The sequence below is a fragment of the Garra rufa genome, chromosome 17 (assembly GCF_049309525.1).
Source record: "Garra rufa chromosome 17, GarRuf1.0, whole genome shotgun sequence".
Classification (NCBI taxonomy): Eukaryota; Metazoa; Chordata; class Actinopteri; order Cypriniformes; family Cyprinidae; genus Garra; species Garra rufa.
The window spans coordinates 35,048,425-35,074,735 of NC_133377.1; the positions used below are offsets into that span (position 1 = coordinate 35,048,425).

Sequence of the window (26,311 nt, forward strand, 5' to 3'; positions counted from 1 at the left end):
ATATATATATATATATAATATATATATATATATAATTTTTTAATAATATAAAATATATAAATATAAAGATACATTTTTTTGGGTTTCTTTTTTGGTTAAATTACTGATATATTTCAAATATTTTTTTGGAATATATTGGCATTTAAAATATATAATATATATAATATACTTTTATATATATATATATATATATATATATATATATATATATATATATATATATATATATATATATATATAATTTTTTAATAATATAAAATATATAAATATAAAGATAAATTTTTTTGGGTTTCTTTTTTGGTTAAATTACTGATATATTTCAAATATTTTTTTGGAATATATTGGCATTTAAAATATATAATATATGTAATATACTTTTCTACCTATTCTACACATACATGCACACACATATACACAAATTTTAATCCTTTTTATGTTTTAAAATCTAAATAAAACAAAATAAAACAATCATTTAACAATAATAAAAGTACAAAATCGTACTTTTATAAAATAAAAACAACATAAAATAAATATAAAAAATCATGTTTTATATTGTAATTTGAAACTTAACAAAATGTATATATTAATGTATATACATATATAGAGAGTATTTGTATTATACATTTATATTTAATTAATTTAAAAATTTAAATATTTAGAAATAGTATACATTTATATAATGTACATCTATCTATATCTATATCTATATATCTATATCTATATCTATATATATCTCTCTCTCTCTCTCTCTCTCTCTCTATATATATATATATATATATATATATAAAACAAGAATGTACAACCTGTACTATAGTATTTTGGAGACAATTTTTGAATCTTGTAATATTCAATCTGTTTTTAGAAATTTAAAAATTTTGTTTTGAAAATATATTTTGCGTAGCAGCATTCTCGTAAGATCTAAATCACAATTCAAGCATGAAAGAACCATCTGGAAACCACTGATCTAAAACCAGCCAGGTCAACTTGTTTTCCAAGGATGAATAAATGAGAAAAAACCTGTAACTTCCTGCTTGAGTTCCTGTGGCTCTGCTCTCTGTGTGATGTTGCGTAGGCTGGCTGTGCCCTCCACTGGTTGAGCTGCCTTACTGATTCCACCACTGCCTGCTGGGCCAAAAAGATGATGGGACGTAGCGTGAATAAAGATGTTTTTCATCCCAATTTTCAGTATAATCTGTCAACAGCAAAATGCAATAGATATTCATCATCATTTCTGAAAAACAGATGCTTGAAGACACCGCAGATCTGACCCGAATATCAATTATGAATCAAAAATGTGTCAGTGCTCATCTGTGGTTTGATTGGAGGGAGCGGTTTGAATGGCAGGGGCTGGGGTTAGAAGTCCTGCCCCTTACCAAAATGGGGGGCTGGAAGAGTATAAAATGTATTTTGGTGGCCAGTCAAGCATAAGGAAGTCAAAAGCACGTTTGCTGGTTGCTTTATGTCTGCTGCACAGTTTCCCACATAGACCTGTGCTAAAGATGCTGTCACGGTAAGTCAATGATAATTGATTTATAAGGATCAAGGGAGCAACTGATAGCTAAATGAGCAATTGTTTATCAATATATGTGACCCTGGAACCTGTATATTTGTAGCAATAGCCAAAAAAAAAAAAAAAAATTACTGATACTTTTTTTAATGCCAAAAATCAGTAGGATATTAAGTAAAGATCATGTTCCATGAAGATATTTTGTACATTTCCTAACATAAATATATTAAAACTTAATTTTTGATTAGTAATGTGCATTGCTTAGTGCTTCATTTGGACAAATTTAATGGTGATTTTCTCAATATTGATTTTTAATGCCAAAAATCATCAGGATATTAAGTAAAGATCATGTTAATTAAGATATTTTGTACATTTCTTACCGTAAATATATTAAAACGTAATTTTTGATTAGTAATATGCATTGCTAAGTGCCTAATTTGGACAACTTTAAAGGTGGTTTTCTCAATATTTAATTATTTATTTATCTTTTAAATGACAGATTTTCAAATAGTTGTATCTCTGCAAAATATTGTCCTATCCTAACAAACCATACATCAATGGAAAGCTAAATAAAAAAAATTGGACCCTTATGACTGGTTTTGTGGTCCAGGGTCACATATAGCAGTGGATTGGTTTATTAAAATGCTTGAATGGGGAGTTTTTATGTTTATGTATTGTATTGAAAGTGCATGAATTCATTCTTTCATTGCTTGGGAATCAAACCCATGACTGTTGCTAGCACTGTGTTTGAGGTGCAGGAATGCTTTTTAGTAGACAAAAAGCATGTTTTGTGTAGGATTTGTACTTATAAATCTTGTAATATTGAAATATTACATGTGACTTATATCTGGTTATAGTTTAAAGTTTGTGTTACTCTGATCATATGATGTTGGGAGTCTCATTTAGTAATGTAATGTCTATACACAACATAAAAACATGCATTTTGGTGCAAACTCAGTGCTAAATATTGCTTTTAAGCATTGCATGTTTTTAAAAAAAAATCAAAGATGTTACATTTAAGTTGCAATTGCATTAAAACATTATTAAAATGCATGCATGCATTTCCTAAGAGAATGAATGTTTTTTATTTATTTTCAGAGCTGTTTTTGAGAATATGCATGATAAATAAGTGTGACTTACGCTAAATCAGCATCTTATTGTGTTTTCTTCTTGTGTTCTCATTCTGGACTCTTATCATTTTGCTTTCACAGAAATCTTGTAATTGCTTCAGTGGCTGTTGTGTTTCTGGCGTCCACCGTATCAACGGCTCCTGTTGAAGGTACGAGCTCTTTTCCCTGAGGGATTGTTTAATGACACACTCTTATGTTTAACATACGGCGCCCGCGCTCCTTAAACTGCGGCATTATTTCTCCGGACAGATAAGGAGCCTGAGGAAAATGACTTTGAGGCTGAAGAGGGTGAAGAAGAACTGTCTGAAGAGGAAGAGGGTAGGGCATGAAAGACTTTTAGATATTACTTCATCAACGTCCTGATGAGAGCCGATTGTCAAGTTTGACACTAGATGTGATCCTGCAAAAGAACAAAATGAGAAGTTAACACATGATAAACAGTTCTAAAGTAAACTTGAATCTCTTTTAAACATTTTAAAATCTGTTCAGCTTTATAAACCTAATGTTAAACAGCATAAATGCATTAATGTGAGTAAATCCAAAGTCTCATTTAATTTAAAACTGATCAGTGAATCCTAAACTCTGTGGACTCATATTATTCTGATAACAGTCAGCAGATCTGCCAGGGATTCGGGAGAGAAAGAGGAGAAGGTCAAAACAAAGGAGCGGTTGTTATAAACTGTATCGATTTTCCCTTTTCTTTACAGATGATGATGACTCCAAAGGTCAGCATATGAAGGGTGGGTGACAAGTTCACAACTTACCACCATTGTGCAAAACCTCAGTCATCTTTAATAATCACAAAATGAGGGATAATTTGCTTCAGAAGTCAGTCTTTCTAAATGACACTGAGCTATTCAAAACATTTGGGGTTCTGCCATAATCAGAAATTAGACTTACAAAATGTACTGTGGTATTATTTCTTGAATTCTATGCTGTTTGGACATGGGACAATAGGTAATACTCGCATTATTATGACTTTAAAAGTCAAGATAACTATACAGCATCATAGTATGTACATATATGTTTTTGGACAATATGTAAATTCCATGCTATCCCTAAAAAAAAAAAAAAAAAAAAAAATATATATATATATATATATATATATATATATATATATATATACAGTGAGGTGAAAACAATCATAATGAAAAATCATGTACCATAATATTTTATATTTATATGTGACCCTGGACAAAAAAACTAGTCAGAAGTAGCATTTTTGTAGCAATAGCTAAAAATGCATTGTAAAGCTCAAAATTATTGATTTTTCTTTTATGCAAAAAATCATTAGGATATTAAGTAATGATCATGTTCCATTAAGATATTTTGTAAATGTCTTACTGCAAATATATCAAAACTTAATTTTTGATCAGTAATATGCATTGCTAAGAACTTCATTTGGAGCGATTCTTTTCAATATAATTTTTTTTGCACCCTCAGATTCCAGATTTTCAAATAGTTGTATCTCGACCAAATATAGTCCTATCTTAATAAACCATACATCAGTGAAAAGCATAATTTGTTGTCCAGAGTCACAAATAGTATTTACAAAGAGTACATAGATTTTACATAGATAATATATTTCAAAATATCACGGTATTGCAATCTAATACAACCATGGTCCCACAGTACTTTTTGTGAGATAATTAAGATATACCACCAAATTTAAAATAATGGGGTCAGTAATTTTCTTATCCTCACCAAGACTGCATTTATTTGATTAGAAATACAGTAAAAAACTGTAAAATTAAGAAAAAGTATTAAGATGTAAACCAACTGTTTTCTATTCTAATATATTTTAAAATGTAATTTATACCTGTAATCAAAAGTGGAATTTTTAGCATCATTACGGCAGTCTTCAGTGTCACTATGATGAATATTTATCAATTTTAAAAACAAGTGTTGCTTAATATTTTTCCAGAAAGCATCTTTTTTTTTTAAGGAAAACAACGTTTATTTGGAATAGAAATCTAAAGACTAAAGTCTTAACTGTCACTTTTAATCAATTAAATGCATCATTTCTGTCAAAAACAATTTTACTGACCCCAAATGATTTAGTAGTTACTCTATATTTAACTTGTAGCAAGGATAAACATTTAGTTCTATTGTGGTAGCAACAGCTAAACAAAAACTTAAAATCTGATCTAAAATGCACATAAAAGCCAATAAAAGCAACTTAAAATGTAAATAACCGGTTTAAACAAGATGCAAAACCCCATAGGTACATGTAAAAAGAGTGTTTGTCCTTCCAGAAGCCACCTGGCGGGAATAGATTGATTGACCTGTGAGAAATGATCTCTGGGAATCTTAAGAATATGTTTCTTGTTCCTCTCCTTCTTTTCCCAAAGGAGCCGGATCGCAGCAGGCCACTGCAGCACCCAAAGGCTTGGGTAAGGTGAAGCTAATCCTCTTTAGAGCTGGAGGCAGAGAACACTGAACCTCTCAGCACTGGAAAATAGTTCAGTGGGTGCACCCTACTCAGTAAGCAAAGTCAATCAGTACTTAATCTGGTTTAGGGATCAGGTATGTGGGGATTTTAGCCACGGCGGCTGAACGGCATTGCTCGATTTATTAATAAATGCGGAAAGACGAAACATCAGGTGCACAGATCCGTGGAAAACAGAGGCCTGTAGAGTAGTGAGATTGCATGTTTGTTGGGCCGATGTTTCGGGACCTTGTTTAGACTGAAGGGCTGTTTTTCTCCAAGGTATGACTCCTGGCAGCGCAGTCGCGGGCGAATCCCCAAACGGTAAGGGAAGTCTACTCGATAACGCAAAAACAAGTTCTGTTCGGAGTGCATTAGCCTCTCATGGCCTCTGGTGAAAGGTGAATTTGTTGAAAGCTCAATGGCCACTTTTCAGGCCTTTCTGAAGTCCAATACATCTTTTGACAAAACCTTTGCTCTTGTTTCCCAGGTCAGAAACTTAATGGTGGCACTCAAACTGGCCAAGTCTGTAAGTGTGAACCTGATCTATCAGGGGCAAAACTTTCACACAAGTCACACTTTAGAAAAGCAACACCGACTGACCTTGTGTAGGAAATGCACTACAGAGATACAATATACGGACTGGGTCGTAGCCGGGCATCAAGAGGTCAAATCTAGATATATCTTCTCTTTCAAGGCCAATCAGGAACTAAACTAGTGTTTTTGTCATTACAGCATCAGGCAGCACATCAACAGCTTCAAACGGAGCAAACGGTAACCAGCATTTCAATCATAATATGTGACTCTGGACCACAAACCCAGTCATAAGTAGCACAAGATTTTCTTTTATGCCAAAATTCAATGGGATATTAAGTAAAGATCATGTTCCATGAAGATATTTTGTAACTTTCCTACTGTAAATATAACAAACCTTAATTTTTGGTTTGTAATGTGCATTGCTAAAAACTTCATTTGGACAACTTTAAAGGCGATTTTCTCAGTATTTAGATTTTTTGCACCATCAGATTCCAAATATTGTCGTATCCTAACAAACTATACTTCAATGGAAAGTTTATTTATTCAGCTTTCAATGTTTCAAAATTGCCCCTTATGGGTCACATATATTAAAACTTTCTGCTGATTTGCAAAAAAAAATAAAAAATAAAAAATTTGCTAATTTGAGGATGCTGAATTTAAAAATATCAGTAAAAACTTCCCATCACATGGTTTTCTCACAAAATAAGTGTTTTTTCTTTTTAAATTATGTATATTTATCAGCTTTATTGCACTTGATGAAAACACCGAAAGCAGCCAAATGACAAAAACAAGTATTTAAAATATTTATTTAGCCTACAATCTACAAAGTAGTGAATAAATATGTTAAAATACCCCCTTTACATAAGGTTAAAAGACGCTAAGATGTCCATGTCAAAAGAAATTTACAAAAGTGACTTTATGTCCATAGAAAGCACATTAAATGTAAGTAAAGTGTCTACTTTTAAGGTTTCAAATAAGTTTTTGGAGAACAACATGTCAAAATTTGGTTGAAATAATGTTACACTGTCATTCGATATTTATGTAAAAATTTAAACAACATGCTTATTCTGACTTGTACATATTAAAATATGTAAAAGAAAAAGGGAGCATATTAAATTTTATTGTGTTTTAAATGAGTAAAAAACTCTTACTGACAAACGGGAAAAACCTAGGATAGTGGCAAATTAAAAAAAAATGTAGATTACAACTAATAAGTATTTTTTATATATTTTTTTTTGTAAATATGCCTGACAAGACTGTTGCACTGAATTACATTTTAGTGGGTGTCTTCTGTAATTTAGGGGAAAATGTATGATATTTTTTTTTTGATCAGAAAATAAAAATGTGATTAAATTAAACAGAAAACTTTTAAATATTTTTTGGAGGAAAACAACAACAAATTATGCTTAAACCCTTTTTCGTCTTTGACCCATAAACACTAATTCATAAATAAATAAGCCTTTTTCACAAAAACTGCAATTTTCTGTTGCTTTCTGGATGTAGTAAAACATCCACAGATTTGAGTCTTGTTTGGATTTTCTTCTTAAAATTAGGCATTTAATGTCATCCATGTGAAAATCAGCTGAGAATTTAAACTGTTGTAAGCTGACTCAGAGAAAGATAGAAATCTTGTCTTTGTGGCAGTTTTTCCTCTGATTATGGGATAATACAAGACTTTAACTTTAGAAATGTTTATAGAATGCAAAAATGCTACAAAATGAAAATTATTTTGTGAGAAAGTGACATGCTAGAGCACTATTTTTGGAATCAGCACCCAAAATTAGTAAGAAACATTAGATTTCATTAGAAAATATGATGCAGGGTGTTGAATTAAGTTAAATTAAGTTTCATTGTTTAATTAAACCACTACCTGCCTGTTATTGGATTACTGGAGCCTTTTTTTATTAAAGATGGATGGCAGTGTTTTATTACTGTTTTTCTGTGTGGGTTACAGGAAGTAACGGTAGAGACGGGTACTCTCGCCCATCTGGCTCAAGTTCTCATGGTACTGTATCTGTTCACCTGCTTTTCTTTTTACCTGAACAAGTTAATTGCCTAATCACTGTATTTGTTTCACTTATTTACAGATGCAAGTTATGGTGGACAAGATGGATCCAAATCAGAGATAGTTCCTCCAGGTACCTGATCACTGGCTTTAAAAAAAAAGTAGCAAGTTACACATTTATGCGGCATGGCATATATACTAACAATATACACTAAAAACTACTAAAAGGTTTATTATGCACTATTCAATACTAATATTACATTTTAAAAAATGTATAATAAATTATAATATTATATAGTATAATACAGTAAGATTTTTTAAGCATTTATTTGCTCAAAAATACAATAAAAACAGCAATATTGTGAAATTTAATTGCAATGTAAATGAACTGTTTTCTATTTGTATATATTTTACAATGTAATTTATTCCTGTGATGCAAAGCTGAATTTTTAGCAACATTACTACAGAAATCATTTCACGTTTGATGCATCCTAAATAAAAGTATTAATAAAAAATAAAAAAAACAAAGAAAAGAAAAGAAAAGTGATAAAGGAAATTGTTTTTTAGGTGTAGGAGCTGGAGGAGCAGGTGCTAATGGAGGTTCAGGATCTAAAGTCCCTGGTAATGACAATTAGAAACACATTTTAATTCATGTTTGAAATATGATATCAAATATATAAAATTGTAGAAAAAACTTACATCTTAAGAGAAACCTAATATGTTTAATGTGTTTTAGGCACAGACGGGGGCGTCCATTCAGTGTCCATTTCTGTTGGTAGGAGATTGTTCTTTTTATGTTGAGGCTTATAATATGTGACCCTGGACCACAAAACCAGTCTTAAGTCGCTGGGGTATATTTGTAGCAATAGCCAAAAATACATTGCATGGGTCAAAATTTTTGATTTTTCTTTTATGCCAAAAATCATTAGGAAATTAAGTAAAGATCATGTTCCATGAAGATTTTTTGTAAAATTCCTACTGTAAATATATCAAAATGTAATTTTTGATTTGTAAAATGCATTGTTAAGAACCTAATTTGGACAACTTTAAAGGTGATTTTCTCAGTATTTTGATTTTTTTGCACCCTCAGATTCCTCATTTTCAAATAGATGCATCTCGGCCAAATATTGTTCTATCCTAACAAACTATGCATCAATAGAAAGCTTATTTATTGAGCTTTCATATGATGTATAAATCTCAGTTTTGTAAAATTTTACCTTATGACTGGTTTTGTGGTCCAGGGTCACATATGTGTTTATATTATGCCAATAAAATCAAAATATAGATGTTTTTCCTGAACGCGGAAGTCATGATTCTTAACCTGAAGAATGCTTTGGATGTCCAGTATCCAGCGTTTTAGTCAAATTAGTGTATATTCCGAGCTGATAATCTAATATTAAACCTATTAAAATGCTTTTAAAAAGCACATAACTCCATAGCACCATCACTTTGCAATGTCACAATGACCATGATTTGTCTTTGCCTCACTCCTCAAACTTTAATGAATGTGTAGATGACACAAAGCTGTCAACGTTAGCTACATTTAAAACAGATGGGCTCTATTTGAATGGGTTTTTCATGGAGAGTGGAACAGAAGAGCACTCAATTGGAAGTTAGAATTCCTAATGGCGGCACTCATTATTTACTCAGGAAAGGTCTATAGTGAAAGGCCACTGGATTTTAGATATTCTAATCTAGTGCATATAAACATAGTGGTTCATCTTTCATTTACTCCATAATGTGATGTATCTTCGTCTATCTCACAGTGTCATCAGGTCAAGGGTCATCAGGCCACATAGCAGCAGGTCATGGGTCCACAATGATTTCCAGCCACACTTTTGACAGACCTTCAGCAGGACAGACGTCAGATGGTGTGGGTGTAGTTTCCTCAGAGGTCCAATCACAACCTACAGGTATTTCAATCAAAAAGATGGAATAGTTCATCAAAAATAAGGAAAATTTGCTGAAAATCGACTGACCCTTAAGCCTCGCAAGTTGTAGATGAGCTTCTTCACTAAAACAGATTTGGAGAAATTTAGCATCACTTGCTCACCAATGGATCCCCTGCAGTGAATGGGTGCCGTCAGAATGAGAATCCAAACAGCTGATAAGAACATCACAATAATCCACAAGTAATCCACATGACTCAAGTCCATCAGTTAACATCTTGTGAAGTGAAAAGTTGCATGTTTGTAAGAAATAAATCCATTGTTAACAGATTTTTAACTTCCAGCCATCGCTTCTGGCCAAAATACCATAATTCATAATAACAGTGAAAAAGTCCATCTCCTCTTGTCCTCTCAAAATCCACTGACATACAGGTCCTTTAAAAAAAATTAGCATATTGTGATAAAGTTCATTATTTTCTGTAAAGTACTGATAAACATTAGACTTTCATATATTTTAGATTTATTACACACAACTGAAGTAGTTCAAGCCTTTTATTGTTTTAATATTGATGATTTTGGCATACAGCTCATGAAAACCCAAAATTCTCAAAAAATTAGCATATTTCATCCGAAAAGTGTTTTTAATACAAAAAAAGTCAACCTTCAAATAATTATGTTCAGTTATGCACTCAACACTTGGTCGGGAATCCTTTTGCAGAAATGACTGCTTCAATGCGGCGTGGCATGGAGGCAATCAGCCTGTGGCACTGCTGAGGTGTTATGGAGGCCCAGGATGCTTCGATAGCGGCATTAAGCTCATCTAGAGTGTTGGGTCTTGCGTCTCTCAACTTTCTCTTCACAATATCCCACAGATTCTCTATGGGGTTCAGGTCAGGAGAGTTGGCAGGCCAATTGAGCACAGTAATACCATGGTCAGTAAACCATTTACCAGTGGTTTTGGCACTGTGAGCAGGTGCCAGGTCGTGCTGAAAAATGAAATCTTCATCTCCATAAAGCTTTTCAGCAGATGGAAGCATGAAGTGCTCCAAAATCTCCTGATAGCTAGCTGCATTGACCCTGCCCTTGATAAAACACAGTGGACCAACACCAGCAGCTGACATGGCACCCCAGACCATCACTGACTGTGGGTACTTGACACTGGACTTCAGGCATTTTGGCATTTCCCTCTCCCCAGTCTTCCTCCAGACTCTGGCACCTTGATTTCCGAATGACATGCAAAATTTGCTTTCATCCGAAAAAAGTACTTTGGACCACTGAGCAACAGTCCGGTGCTGCTTCTCTGTAGCCCAGGTCAGGCGCTTCTGCCGCTGTTTCTGGTTCAAAAGTGGCTTGACCTGGGGAATGCGGCACCTGTAGCCCATTTCCTGCACACGCCTGTACACGGTGGCTCTGGATGTTTCTACTCCAGACTCAGTCCACTGCTTCTGCAGGTCCCCCAAGGACTGGAATCGGTCCTTCTCCACAGTCTTCCTCAGGGTCCGGTCACCTCTTCTCGTTGTGCAGCGTTTTCTGCCACACTTTTTCCTTCCCACAGAGGTGCCTTGATACAGCACTCTGGGAACAGCCTATTCGTTCAGAAATTTCTTTCTGTGTCTTACCCTCTTGCTTGAGGGTGTCAATGATGGCCTTCTGGACAGCAGTCAGGTCGGTAGTCTTACCCATGATTGCGGTTTTGAGTAATGAACCAGGCTGGGAGTTTTTAAAAGCCTCAGGAATCTTTTGCAGGTGTTTAGAGTTAATTAGTTGATTCAGATGATTAGGTTAATAGCTCGTTTAGAGAACCTTTTCATGATATGCAAATTTTTTTAAATAGGAATTTTGGGTTTTCATGAGCTGTATGCCAAAATCATCAATATTAAAACAATAAAAGGCTTGAACTACTTCAGTTGTGTGTAATGAATCTAAAATATATGAAAGTCTAATGTTTATCAGTACATTACAGAAAATAATGAACTTTATCACAATATGCTAATTTTTTGAAAAGGACCTGTATTTGTTTAGAACTGTTTTTGCTTGTAAACTGTGCATATTCCTCTGCTTGTTATGACTCTTTCACTGGAAAAGGCAATATTATGGATGAAGGACTGTAAGTAGTGCTGTTTGAAGTAAAAAAACAAACAAAAAAAAAACATATAAATAATGAATTTGTTTCTTACAAACATGCAGCTTTTAATTTCACACAATGTTAACCGATAGACTGGAGTCATTACTTGTGGATTATTGTGATGTTTTTATCAACGGTTTGGACTTTCCATTCTGACGGTACCCATTCACTGCAGAGGATCCATTGGTGAGCAAGTGATGTAATTCTAAATTTCTCCAAATCTATTTTTAATGAAGCTCATCTACATCTTGGATGGCCTGAGGGTGAGTAAATGCTTAGCAAAAGTTCTTTTTTTTTTTGGCTATTCCTTTAAAGGGGTCATCGGATGCACATTTTCTACAAGTTGATATGATTCTTCAGGGTCTTAATGAGCAGTCTATAATATACTTTGGTTAAAATTTCTCAATGGTAGTGTAAAATTTTTTATTTTTTTTACCTTGTCAAAATCAGCCCTTTTTAGATGTTCCTTGCCCCGCCCCTCTCTGCAGCCGTAATGTTTACTTTAGCCGAATTTAGCCGCGTTTAGCTGCAAAACTTGCTAATTAGCACATTATTAAGAAAGGCCATTTGCAAAGATGCATAAAAAACCCTTATACTCACTTCTGCTGTGGGTGAAGCTGCATCACGAATGATTCGCACAAACATAGACGCATATGTAGATCGGGATTGGCGCTTTCCTTTAAAAAAACAAAAGTAACGTTAATCCTCTGCGTCTTTAGCGGCTCAGATGTCGTGAGTAAATGACGGCTGCTATGTACAATATTACATCCAACAACAGAACACCTCAATCGTTCAGTCGGAGACATTCTTGTCTTCCCCTGCACCTGAGTCGACACAATGGCGATCAGAGTCTGACTGTTTCAGCTCGGTAAGGGCGGGTCTAAGGTAAGGCACTCATGTCAATCTACTATCGTGGGAGTGGCCTCTGTTGGTGTGCTGTCACACCGACAAGAAGCTGAGAATGACCAGATTTTAAAAAGGGGATATTACTTTTAAAGATTAAAAAAATACCACTGGGTGGATTTTTATCATTGTAGAGTGGTTGTGTACACAAACTACCAATACACATTAATGTTCAAACATGTAAAAGTGAGTTTTGCATCCGATGACCGCTTTAAAAATAAATGTCATTCATTCATTTTATGTAAAGGCTTCAAGTAAAAGATCTGCAAAAAAGTTATACAGCTATAATGCTGTTTGCATATGTGTGTTCAGGGTCAGAAGGATTCACTCCACATACAGATGGCTCACAGTATGAAAATGGTATGTGTATAACAGCTTCTCTTTATTGTATCTCATGGAGGTAATTTCTTACTTCTTAAATGCTGTACACACTTATATGAGAACATACCTTATATTTTTGATCAGGGGAAACAGCTCATGATGGATCGCAAATCGAGTCTCCAGGTAATAAACATTAAAGTTTATATGCAGTTTACAAAATATTTTCTGTTAAACAATGTCAAAATTATGTCATTTTTATCTTGTACATTCAGAAATCCCTGAGATAGAATCTAATGGTAAGTATTATTGTGTGTTACCGCATATCATTTTAAACAGGATGAGTGATTTAGTCATTTTAATCAGATTCCTCTCCTAGGTAATGGACACAAACACCTACTGAATGGAGGAGAAACAGGTGAGGAAACAATAAATATAATAGTTTTTAATAGACTGATGTTTCATATGACATGAAAACAGATTAAAAAAAAAAAACTATATCTGCTGTTTTTGATGCAGGCTTGGATCATTTCATGGCAGGCACATCTCAGATACAAGGAACAGGTATAAAAACGTGATTTAAAATCTGACCATAAAAGAACCATTCATTTCCAAGAATAAACTTAGTATACTTACATTGTTTTCGATTAAAAATGTAGTTCTCATCATGTGTGTTGTTTGTTCCATTTACGTTGCAGGTGGTTTTGAATCATTTGGCACTAGCCCCCACCTTGAAATTACAGGTAAACATCACCTCAACTCTTCTGCCCTAAAAAAAACAAAACACATTTTGTTAAGATTCAGTTATTGAATTAGACACAAAAACCAAAACACTAATCAAAAGAACCTATTCAAGCCTTTCAAGAACTTTATCATGTCATTATCATTTCCATAAAATATTCAACACATTTCAACACTAATAATACAATTTTATGAGCACAAAATCAGCACATTAATAATTCAAATAGAAAAGGGATTTTTAAAGGGATAGTTGACCCAAAAATGAAAATTCTGTTATTAATTTCTCACCGTCATGTCGTTCCAAAACTGTAAGACCTTTGTTCATCTTTTGAACGCAGATTAAGATATTTTTAATGAAATCCTAGAGCTTTCTGATCCAACTACTAAATTTAAGGCCCAGAAAGGTAGTAAGTTTAGAGGTTTAGAAAGACATGAGGGTGGGTAATAAACTGAATTTTCTTTTTTGGGTGAACTATCCCTTTAAAATTATAATAATATTTGACAATATTACTGTTTTTACTGTATTTTTTTATTAGACTTATTTCAAAAACATTAAAAATTCTTACTGACCCCAACTTTTAAACAGCACTATATAGCCTAATCATAACATACTAAGTATATTGCAAATTGCAAATTTTGATCTATTTTGCAGGCATAATAGATCAGTCAAGCCATGACTTCCTAGTTGGCTTAATGGGTGAGCATTTCTCTCTTCTTCTATATTAGTGGAAGAAATATAAATCTCAGTATGGACTCAGAATGTCTCCCTCTGTAGGTGGAATAGGAGAGAGCTTTGGTCCAGACACCCAAACGGACGGGTTAGGTACGCTTTTAGACCTCTTAGACAGTCCTCCAGACGTTCCACCCACATGCCTAGTAACTGACGCTGTCTCAACAGATCACATGGGACTCGCATTTCAGGTGGATTCGGCAGGTAAGCGTCCACTTCACGTCATCCATTTTTCACTTAACCAGAGAGGCTTGATGTTTATGGCTTTTGGGCTGCGGACACCAGAATTGCTTTCTGCTGATCTCATTGGCCTTGTAACAAACAGGACGTCCCACACTAGTTAAGTTCACTTGATTTACTTTTATGCCCATGCTGTGAAACGGCTCACATACGGCGCTGAGAGCCTTCCCTCATTCTGTCCAGCTGTCACACTGTACTAATTATGGGCCGCGCTGACAGAATAAACCAGCCAGATTCTGTTCTCTACCTAATAATTTATTGAAAGACGACTGGTGTGAATCAAAGCTGTCTTTTCTCTCTCACTGGTTCCCCTTTCCAGCCGCTGGCCTGAGTCCAGGGCACCCGTCCAGTGGCGGTCCGGTTCTAGACGCTCCTCCAGGTAATGGCTGCTGGCTGCCGCTCTGTGCTCCTTTAGGTCCTGTAAATTTAGAGTGCTTTTACCCCAGTAGCTGTGGGATTATCCCAGCACACGTCTAATAAACTCTGTCAGACTTACAGTCGTGACATTGGCTCCGAAGGGGGTGTAACGACAACTTTCAGAGACGTTTTTAGTGTCACGAGAGGTCACTGGGGTTTCATGCATCCGTGTGTATTACACAGACTGATCACTAAAGTCATAACTCAACTTACTGAATGAGTGTAGGAGCTTTTAGATGGACAGATAGAATGACCAATATAATGAAAGAACAAATGATAAAACAATAGACAGATAGAACTGTAGGTAGATAGAACGATTTATAAAACATTTTATAGAACGAACAATAGATAGATAGATAGATAGATAGATAGATAGATAGATAGATAGATAGATAGATAGATAGATAGATAGATAGATAGATAGATAGATAGATAGATGATAGATAGATAGAATGATAGAAAGATAGACATATTGAACGATAGAAAGATAGAACGATAGAACGATAGATAGATAGATAGATAGATAGATAGATAGATAGATAGATAGATAGATAGATAGATAGATAGATAGATAGATAGATAGATAGATAGATAGAATGACAGAATGATAGAAAGATAGACAGATAGAAAGATAGACAGATAGAAAGATAGAACGATAGATAGATAGAACGATGATAGAATGATAGAACGATAGAACGATAGAACGATAGATAGATAGATAGATAGATAGATAGATAGATAGATAGATAGATAAAATGACAGAATGATAGAAAGATAGAACGATAGAATAATAGATAGATAGAACGATGATAGAATGAGAGAATGATAGAACGATAGAACGATAGATAGATAGATAGATAGATAGATAGATAGATAGATAGATAGATAGATAGATAGATAGATAGATAGATAGATAGATAGATAGATAGAATGACAGAAAGATAGACATATAGAACGATAGATAGATAGATAGATAGATAGATAGATAGATAGATAGATAGATAGATAGATAGATAGATAGATAGATAGATAGATAGATAGATAGATAGATAGATAGATAGATAGATAGATAGAATGACAGAATGATAGAAAGATAGACAGATAGAAAGATAGAACGATAGATAGAACGATAGATAGAACGATGATAGAATGATAGAACGATAGATAGATAGATAGATAGATAGATAGATAGATAGATAGATAGATAGATAGATAGATAGATAGATAAAATGACAGAATGATAGAAAGATAGAACGATAGAATAATAGATAGATAGAACGATGATAGAATGAGAGAATGATAGAACGATGATAGATAGATAGATAGATAGATAGATAGATAGATAGATAGATAGATAGATAGATAGATAGATAGATAGATAGATAGATAGATAGATAGATAGAATGACAGAATGATAGAAAGATAGAACGATAGAATGATAGATAGATAGAACGATGATAGAATGAGAGAATGATAGAACGATAGATAGAACGATAGATAGATAGATAGATAGATAGATAGATAGATAGATAGATAGATAGATAGAATGACAGAATGATAGAAAGATAGACAGATAGAAAGATAGAACGATAAAATGATAGATAGAACGATGACAGAATGATAGAATGATAGATAGATAGATAGATAGATAGATAGATAGATAGATAGATAGATAGAATGACAGAATGACAGAATGATAGAAAGATAGAACGATAGATAGATAGATAGATAGATAGATAGATAGATAGATAGATAGATAGAACGATAGATAGAACGATAGATAGAACGATAGAACGATAGATAGATAGATAGATAGATAGATAGATAGATAGAACGATAGATAGATAGATAGATAGATAGATAGATAGATAGATAGATAGATAGATAGATAGATAGATAGATAGATAGATAGATAGATAGATAGATAGATAGATAGATAGATAGATAGATAGATAGATAGACAGATAGATAGATAGACCAAAACTTTTACCTTGCTAACCGTCTCTTGTTCTGTATATCAGGACTGGATTACCTGTCTGTTGACAATGGGAATGGGGATTATACCCATTCAATCAGTAAGTGAACTATTAATCTGTTTACGAGTATTAAATTAGTAACAGTACATTATGTTAACAAAGTCTTTCTAATAATATCTTTCATAATATCTCCAGGCACATCTGATAATGGGGCTCAATCAAAATCACCAGCTGATACAACAGGTAAAATGATGTTAAACCACATGCTCACCTAAATCCTGCATGGTCTGGTGGAGAGTGACTTGAAATGCTGAAACAGAAAATGTGTCAAATCTTAATTCAAGTCTAATCTGATTTTAACAGATTCATCAGTAGTCTTCGACACAATGTCACATCCAGGTCATTCCTTTATAGACTATTCAGGTAAGACAACTATTTTACTTAAAGGAATAGTTCGCCCATATCATGTAGTGGAGTTTTTTCTTTATCAAAACAGATTTGGAGAATTATATCACTTACTCACAAATAGATCCTCTGCCTTGAATGTGTGCCGTCAGAATGAGAGTCCAAGCATCTGATAAAAGTATCATAATAATCCACAAGTAATCCACAACACTCCAGTCCATCAGTTAACATCTTGTGATGAGAAAAGCTGCAAGGACATGGCACCCATTCACAATGCTTTTTTTTTTTTTTGATGAAGAAACAATATATTTCATCAATAAATATCTTAATTTGTGTTCTAAAGATAAATGGAGGTCCTACAGATTTGGAACAGCTTGAGGGTGATTACTTAATTAACATGATATTTAGCAGTTTTGTTGTTCTCCTCAGATGGTGGGGCAGATAATAATGGTGCAGATTTACCTGATACAAATGGTAAGCCCTGGTCAACATATAACCTCACCTTTACTTGCTGGAAAATTCAAATTAAACCAGTTGTTGGATACTTTTTGGTGGTTTCTAGCTGGTCCAAGCTGGTTTAGGTGGTTGACCACCTGCAAGGATTTCATCATACATCATTTTTTTGACACATAATTCATTACTGCATTACAGGAAATGGAAACGGTCGGCACAAACCTGTGGTAGACATACAGAAAGGTATGTTGAAATGTCTATAAAAACATATGAAACCTATAAACGATAGAGAGCTGCAGTGTGTGTCTGGATTCGTTCACAGGTGACCCTTCAGGCGTTCATCTCGACATCAGTACGTACCTAGCAATAAAACACATAGAGCTAATCAAAACACAACCACAACGTCATACTATTGACAGACTAATTTCCTGGAATCAATGTGAACATTCCCAAATGTCTTTCTAAACAGGCGGAACAGGTCATCAGGGCGCTGCAACGGAGATGCATCACACAGCTGGTACTATATCACCCGATTCTATGACAACACTGAAAGCCAATTGATTTGTTAGCCATAAATCAATTTTTATGCGTCTTCTCTTGGCTATTCTGTCTGTAATGGCGGGGTTGTGTGGGTTTACCAAACACTTTTGCTCAATACGGAAAATATTTCTCACGGCAGGTTTAAAGCCGTGAAATCAAATATTTGTATTTTAGTTTTGTGGATTTTAGTTCACATCACATCTGCTAGTGTACTCCTGAAATTTAACAAAATTAGTAAATATGAATACTTAAAAGGTTAGTTCTCCCAAAAATTAAAATTCTGTCCTTAATTATTCACCCTCATGTCATTCAAAACCCATTAGACCTTCGTTCATCTTCAGAACAAAAATTAAGATATTTCTGATGAAATCCGAGATGCGTACTTTAGTGAATGCAGCACAGAAGAGAAGAAATTGAATTGAACAAAAATTAAATAAAGTCGTTATTTTTGTTTTCTTTGCGCACAAGAAATATTCTCATAACTTCATAACATTAAAGTTGAACCACTGATGTGACATGGACTATTTTAATGAAGTCCTTACTACCTTTCTGGGCCTTAAAGGCGGTAGTTGCTTTGCTGTCTATGCTGTCTATTCATCAAAAATATCTTAATTTGTGTTCTGGAGATGGTCTTACGGGTCTGGAACAACATGAGAGTGAGTAATTAATGACAGAATTTTCATTTTTGGGTGAACTGTACAAATCATTGCTATTTTCATATAATTATTACTATAAAGTGCTCTTAAATATGATCCGTACAAACATCCTGCTTCAACAAGAAATACATCTGATAGCTAATGCTTGTCAGGTGACCTTATGGGGTCTGTAACATAGCCAATATTGAATACCAACTAATTTTGTAGAAAACCATATCGCTAACAAATTAAGGCACAACCAATTTGGGCCATTTAAGAGTTTATTTTATTATGCTTTATGAATTTGCGTCTGTTTATTTCAATACATATATTTAAAGGCCATTTTCTCAAAATATGTTTTTATCCTGCACTTTACTAACACTTACAGACACCAAATTTTACAGTTTATTCCCATTCATTTTTGGAAGGTATTTACAGATGTTTTTGTTTATATATAATTCACCTAATATATATATATTTTTTTCTTTTTTTATTACTCATATAAAAATAGCTATTTACAGTATTTTCTGATTTATGTAGGGAATAAACAAAATATCCAAAAATGTATCTGTTAAAAAATATTTATCTCTAATATGTCAACAAAAAAGAACAAGAATTTTGAACCTGGATTTATCTATTGTTCAGATTTGTGACCCTGGATCACAAAACCAGTCTTAAGTAGCATTGGTATTTGTAGCAGTAGCCAAAATACATTGTATGGGTCAAAATTAGGATATTAAGTAATGATCATGCTCCATGTAGATATTTTGTACATGTTCTACTGTAAATATATCAAAAATTTTTGATTAGTAATATGCATTGCTAAGAACTTCATTTGGACAACTTTAAAGGTGATTTTCTCAATATTTTGCCATACCATACATCAATAAAAAGCGTATTTATTCAGCTTGATGTATAAATCTTAATTTAAAAAAAAAAAAATTACCCTTATGACTGGTTTTGTGGTCCAGGGCAACATGTTTTGAAAATATACACAAATAAGTGTTAGTGTAATTAAACAATGCCTTTTTTGTATTAAACCAACATTTCACAAAACAAAAGTGGGAAAGTTAGTTATTTAAAAAAAAAAAATGTTTTTTCTCTACCTAGAAATAATTGGATTGCTCACACAGTGCTTGTTCAAAAAGGAATGCAGCATTACTTTTTATGCATTTATTAGTTAACAATCTGAGATTTAGGAAAAGACGACCTTAGAATGTATTGAGATAAGCTCAATGAATAAACCCATCCAAAATGACTCAAAATATAGGCCTACCTTTATTTAAATGAATACTGAAAAGTATTTACAAAATAGTTCAAGCTTGTTCTGTTTTTTATGCTCATTAGACTTGTTATTCACTTAATAGCATGCTATCTTCCAAATCATTCAATATTAATCTATGTAGCCCCTTTGGAAACAATTTTTCTTGTTGCTGTTATTTTCAGTTGGTGCGCTTGATCTAAACGACCACACTCTCAGTCCTTACGCTGACACAACTGGTAAGCAACCAAAATACATTTTTTTAAAAGGTTGTTAATTGTGGCTTTTTAATCTCACAATTTGGACTTTCTCGCAATTCTGAAGAATTCTGAGAATTCAGAACTCTGAATTTTTCTCGCAGTTCCGAGCTTATATCTCGCAATTCTGACTCTGTATTTCACAATTGTGAGATAAAGTCCAAATTGTGAGTTATTAAAATAATAAAAGTTGTATTTTTTCATTATGTGGTGAAAACAGGCTTACATAATAAGCCTTACTAATCAGTTTAATAAGTTAAATAATAATTATTATAAAAAATAATGAACTTTTTATTGCTAATTTTGTGTCTTATGCATCAGTTCTGATTATTTTATGATTATTTTAAAGAATTCCACTGAATTACCATTGTGTTTAAAATGTGCTTTATAAATAAACATGCCTTGCCTTCTCAAAGGACTTGACGGTGTCACTGGTGCAAGCATGCAGACAGATATGGCAGGTATTATCTTTGATATTTTACCAAACATATTTACGAAATCCACAAAAGTGAGTGTAAACGCAGTGTTGGTTTGTGTGCAAAAACCTGTAGTAACAGAGCCAATATTGTGATCAGGTGCTGCAGGTGATCCAGTGACTGACGGACAGGCACAAACAGACATGACAGGTGAGTACAACACATTATGCAATGGAGTAATTAAAACAAATCTGAAATATTTCTTACATGCTATTTCCTGTTCAGGGCAGGGACACTTAGCTGTAACAGACGGCATGCCGAATTACACAGGTAACCACGTTTCCTCAGCACATCCAGACACATGTCAGTCTATCACTCATGCTAGGGTTTCAAGTGTAGTGTGTGTTTCTAAAAAGCAGATTCTGTGCGTGAGACTGGGACTGGATTTACAGGTGAGTGAGTTTTCGATTATATTAATAAATCAGAATGACCAAGGCACATATAACACATAGGTATGTTCAGAAAAAATGAATAACTAAGTAACAAACTATATGACTTTTTGGCATTTCAAATGTTCTTGTCAAACTTTCAGATGCCTCAGAGACACATAGTAGCATGGTTCAGACAGACTTACCAGGTAAATTACGTTTGAAAACATCTGCCTCATCAGGTGGACTAACCATCCAGGTAAGCTTCCCTTATAAAAATGTACCATGGTAAACGTAGTTTCTGCAGAAAGAATGACAGAAAGATACTGAAAGCCTGTTTGAAGGATATTCTATCATTTTACAATACAACAACAATGGTATTTTGGTGGAAACTATGATTACCAAGGCCAATTTTTGCAAGGGTGTGCTTACAAAGCAAAAATTGTGTCAGATGTTTATTAGAAGTTAAAAATGAAACAAACCTTTCTTAAACCCAACTCCAGTCACAGGGGATCCATTCACAGGGGTTTCCTCACAGACAGATGCCATGGGCACAGGTGGGTGACACAAACACACATTTTGCACAAACTATAAGGAAAAGATATTTTTTCAATTTTTCCATTTTTATTTTTAAGCTACAGCTGAACCTCAAGGGACTCTCGGGAGTCCAAGTAAGTTATTAACATATCTGCAAACTGAGTATTAAGCTGAATTTTCTGTAGCTATTATAAATTAAAATTTAGCCAAAAGTTAAATTTTTTAAAGTGTCTTCTGCTCACCAAGCCTGCATTTATGTAAAATAACTGTTTTCTATTTGAATATATTTTAAAATGTAATTTGTTCCTGTGATTTCAAAGCTGAATTTTTAGTATCGTAACTGCACTCACATGATCCTTCAGAAATCATTTTAATATATTTAGATTTGCTGCTCAAAAAACATTTATTATTATTATTATTATTATGTTGAAAACAGCTGAGTAGATTTTTTTTTTCAGTTTTGATAAATAGAAAGTTCAGATGAACAGCATTTATCTAAAATAGAAATCATCAGATTTATCATCCCTTTTGATCAATTTAAAGCATCCTTGCTAAATAAAATTATTAATTTCTATCATTTCTTTCTCAAAGATAGAATAATAGATATTTTTTCATAATTGAATGGTATAGTGTATAATGTTACAAAAGCTTTTTATTTCAGATAAATGCTTTGGATCATTCTATTCATCAAAGAATCCTGAAAAATGTATTTAAATGCTGATAATACTAATAAATGTTGTTTGAACAGCAAATCAGCATAAAAATGATTTCTGAAGGACCATGTTACACTGAAGACTGGAGTAATGATGCTGAAAATGTAGCTTTGATCACAGGAATAAAATACATTTTATAATATATTAATATAGAAAGCAGTTATTTTAAATAGTAAAAATATTACATAATATTACTGCTTTTGCTGTTTTTTTGGATCAAATAAATGCAGGCTTAGTGAGCAGAAAAGGCTTCTTTAAAAACATTTAAAATCTTACAGTTCAAAAACTTTTGACTGGTAGTGCATATATATTAAATGTTTGGAATAATTAACAAAAAAAATATTGTTTTTGAAAGTGTTTTTTATGTTTCTTAGTATAATAAAACTGTAATATTGTGAAATATTATTACAATTTAAAATAACAGTTTTCTTTTTAAATATATTAAAATAAAAAATTATATATAATTATATTATATACAATGATGCTGAAAATTCGGCTTTGATCACAGGAATAAAATAGATTTTATTGTATATTAAATACAAAAACGTTATTTTACATTGTAATAATATTTCACTATATTTTTCTGTATATTTGATCAAAAAACACACCCTTGATGAGCATAAGAAACCTCTTCAAAAACATAAATCTTACTCTTACTGATCCCAAATTTTTGAACAGCAGTGTGTGTGTGTGTGTGTATATATATATATATATATATATATTAGGGGTGGGCATAGATTAATTTTTTTAATCTAGATTAATCTAGATTAAATCTTGGAATTAATCTAGATTAATCTAGATTAAAATGGCTAATTTGAATTCTGCTGAAGGCATTCAGAATATGTGTGCCACCCAAATAATGACTTAAAGTCTTTGAGAATGGATCATAAAGCTCATAAAGCTGTTCTATCATAATTTGTTGATGAAAATAAATTATGTTCAATTAGATGTACTTGTGTTTACTAACTAACTAACAATGAAATTATTTTTTTCTACCTATTAGATTGTGTTTTTTTAAGGTCAACACCTACCCAGCCCATTATATGTTACACCGTACTTTTATTTTGACAGGTTGCCTTGAAGTTTCTGTGTCATACAGTATGATATGATGCTAGTTTTCTCAAATGAAACGGTAAAAGTGACACTCACAGCAGTTTGGGAGATTGAGTTTATCTGTTCATGTGAGATGAAAATGCCAAAAATTACCGGGAGCGTCACGTGTGTTTCAGTATTCGTGTAGTAAAAGCTCGCCTCCGCCATTCATACATACAGCTAGGCAAACGGAACATATCGGATTCATATTAAAACGGTCTTTTTGCATTTCAGTTTTCACATACACTAGTCCATATCGCGATTTGAATTAAGTGACTGACCAACATTTGATTTATGAATCCCAAAAAAAAACGACGAATTTACGTGGCATTTCGCTATAGAAGATTCGGTTTTTATGAATGGAGGATGACGCGATCCCGTCTGTGTTTTGGCGGAGGAGACGTAAACGCGCGACTATATTCTATTGTCTTTGGTATACATCCGCGTTAAACTATCAAGGTGAAAGTCATCATAGCTTGCGTAGTTTAGACCCAGCTCCCAACCCAAATTTGAGAATAGATTAACGGCGATATTTTTTTTATCGCGCGATAAGAGTTTCACGTTAACGCAGCACGTTAACGCCGATAACGGCCCACCACTAATATATATATATATATATATATACACGCACACCAACACACACACACACACACACACACACACACACACACACACACACACACACACACACACACTCTTGTTGTCAAATGCATGAATCACACTACATCTCTAAACCTGCTTTACCTGCTAAACAGTTTTGATGTAAACATCTGGTTTGTTCTCCTCTAACAGGCCAACCTGGTGCTACGGAACAGACACAGCCAGCTGGTAAGCTTCATGGGAGTTCAGACCTCCTTCACTTAAGTCACATAATTTATGCTTCGTTCTGATGATCTGTATCTTGCTTTCACCTCGAAGCCATGTCAAACCTGTCAAGGAAACATATCGTTCATAAAACTGAATGAAGAGAAACTCTAAAAGAGAAATGAAATAGTGAATACCTTGTGAATAAATGCATGTTTATGTCTGGTTGAGATGCAAAAAAACTGTCTCCTGTGCTGATGAACAGATGCTCAACAGCTCTTCTCTTTTCTCTGTTTTGCTTGTTCTGTCCAGTATCAGCAGGTGAACAGTACCACACATCTGGTCAGGGTCCTGAAGGTGGGTCTGAAATTCTGCAGATTGTTAATGTTTATTTTTTGAGCATAGGAGACTTTAAAACATTAAAACAATTTTACTCACCCAAACCCTTAAACAGAAGTGTACATGAGGACAGAAAGCACATAATATGAAAAGAGTCTCTGAGTTTGGGCACCTTAACTAACACATTTTTCTGCTAGCGAACGCCTTTAATGCTAGTTTGGCCTCAATGAACTGATCTCTGCGCTTTTTGAAAGGTGCAGAAAATGTGGAACTGGAAGATACCTGCTGATTTCCACATGAAGCCGCGAGTGAGGTTTCTCCGCTACAGATTTCAGTGCACGGACCAGTACGCCTGGCAGAGGAACCGTGAACCCGCCCGCTAGACTTTAGCTCTTCTTTGTGTGTGTGTCCGTTTGTTTTATTTTTGACTATTTAAACATTCAGAGGATACTGTAACTTAACTTTTTATTGCGCCTGTTTATAAAACTGCCCTGTAAGTATTTTACTCATTGGTACGACGAAAGAAAAATCAAAGGAGTCGGATGAAGGAGAAATAGTCTCGATTCAAAATGTATTTGCTGTGTAAATTCAACGGTTGTTTTCCCCCTATAAATGTCGCTACTGTATTTTCTCGCCTAGATGTTTGAGCAATATTCCTTACAAATGCCACAAATTGTATATTGCTGAATGTATGTCATTTTAAGAACTTTACATTAAATTGAACATCTATTTTGAACATCAAATTCAAATATTTGTCATTTTACCTGAGAAAATAGACGTTGGACCAAATTTCTTATCAACTAGGTTAATAAAGGGTAAGTTCGCAAAATGTTACAATCTCGGCCGTATAAGTTAATAAACAATGTTTATCATTTTTTTAATGTTACCTGCACCAAAACGCGTAATCCAGCGGGTTTAAGAGAAAACTACAAATCGCACTTTCGCGTTTTTGCTCTCCTTTTACCGATAGCCTGATCGAGCCAAATGCATTATGGGTGTTGTAGTTTTCCTGCATATTTTTTGTTACAGACTTCTTTCTCTAGTCCTATAGCATCGATTTAAATGACTAGTTCACTTCTAGAAGAAAAATGTACAGATAATTTACTCAATCCCTTGTCATGCAAGATGTTCATGTCTTTCTTTCTTCAGTCGTAAAGAAATTATGTTTTTTTTTTTAATGAAAACATTTCAGGAATTTTCTTTATAGGCCTATAGTGGACTTCGATGGTGCTGCGAGTATGAACTTTCAAAATGTAGTTTCAAAAGGCTCTAAACGATCCCAGCTGAGGAAGGGTCTTATCTGGTTATTTTCCAAAAGAGAAAATTGTTATACTTTTTAACCACAAATGCTCACCAGCTATGCAATGCGTACTCTGTGCACTCCGGTTCCAGACACTTAAGAGTATGTCAAAAAACTCCCATCCCATTTTCTCCTCCAACTTCAAATCCACTTTGCGATTACAAAAAAAACAAAAAAAAAACAAG

At 33.6% G+C, this 26,311-nt stretch overlaps 1 protein-coding gene across 8 annotated transcripts; it reads left to right on the forward strand.

Annotated features, from left to right (window-relative positions):
* The first annotated feature begins 1,432 nt into the window (after positions 1–1,432).
* On the forward strand, positions 1,433–25,664 carry LOC141289697 (uncharacterized). Of its 8 annotated transcripts, none has more exons than XM_073821869.1 (41): positions 1,433–1,510; positions 2,719–2,786; positions 2,887–2,955; positions 3,345–3,377; positions 4,989–5,030; positions 5,348–5,389; positions 5,556–5,594; positions 5,801–5,839; positions 7,557–7,607; positions 7,690–7,740; positions 8,175–8,228; positions 8,344–8,382; positions 9,374–9,520; positions 12,837–12,884; positions 12,990–13,028; positions 13,118–13,141; positions 13,222–13,260; positions 13,362–13,406; positions 13,541–13,585; positions 14,236–14,280; positions 14,359–14,406; positions 14,482–14,517; positions 14,873–14,932; positions 16,992–17,045; positions 17,142–17,189; positions 17,310–17,369; positions 17,781–17,825; positions 18,003–18,047; positions 18,127–18,156; positions 18,274–18,321; positions 20,426–20,479; positions 20,914–20,958; positions 21,073–21,123; positions 21,199–21,243; positions 21,330–21,365; positions 21,506–21,550; positions 21,845–21,898; positions 21,983–22,012; positions 24,476–24,511; positions 24,800–24,844; positions 25,087–25,663. In XM_073821869.1, exons 1-41 carry the CDS (start codon positions 1,500–1,502, stop codon positions 25,113–25,115), a joined length of 1,914 nt encoding a protein of 637 aa, XP_073677970.1. In that variant the 5' UTR covers positions 1,433–1,499; the 3' UTR covers positions 25,116–25,663. The 8 variants fall into 8 exon arrangements, with proteins under 8 accessions (XP_073677970.1, XP_073677968.1, XP_073677969.1 ...); XM_073821867.1 differs by having other exon boundaries at positions 21,977–22,012; positions 25,087–25,660; XM_073821868.1 differs by having other exon boundaries at positions 25,081–25,659.
* The last annotated feature ends 647 nt before the right edge of the window (positions 25,665–26,311 follow it).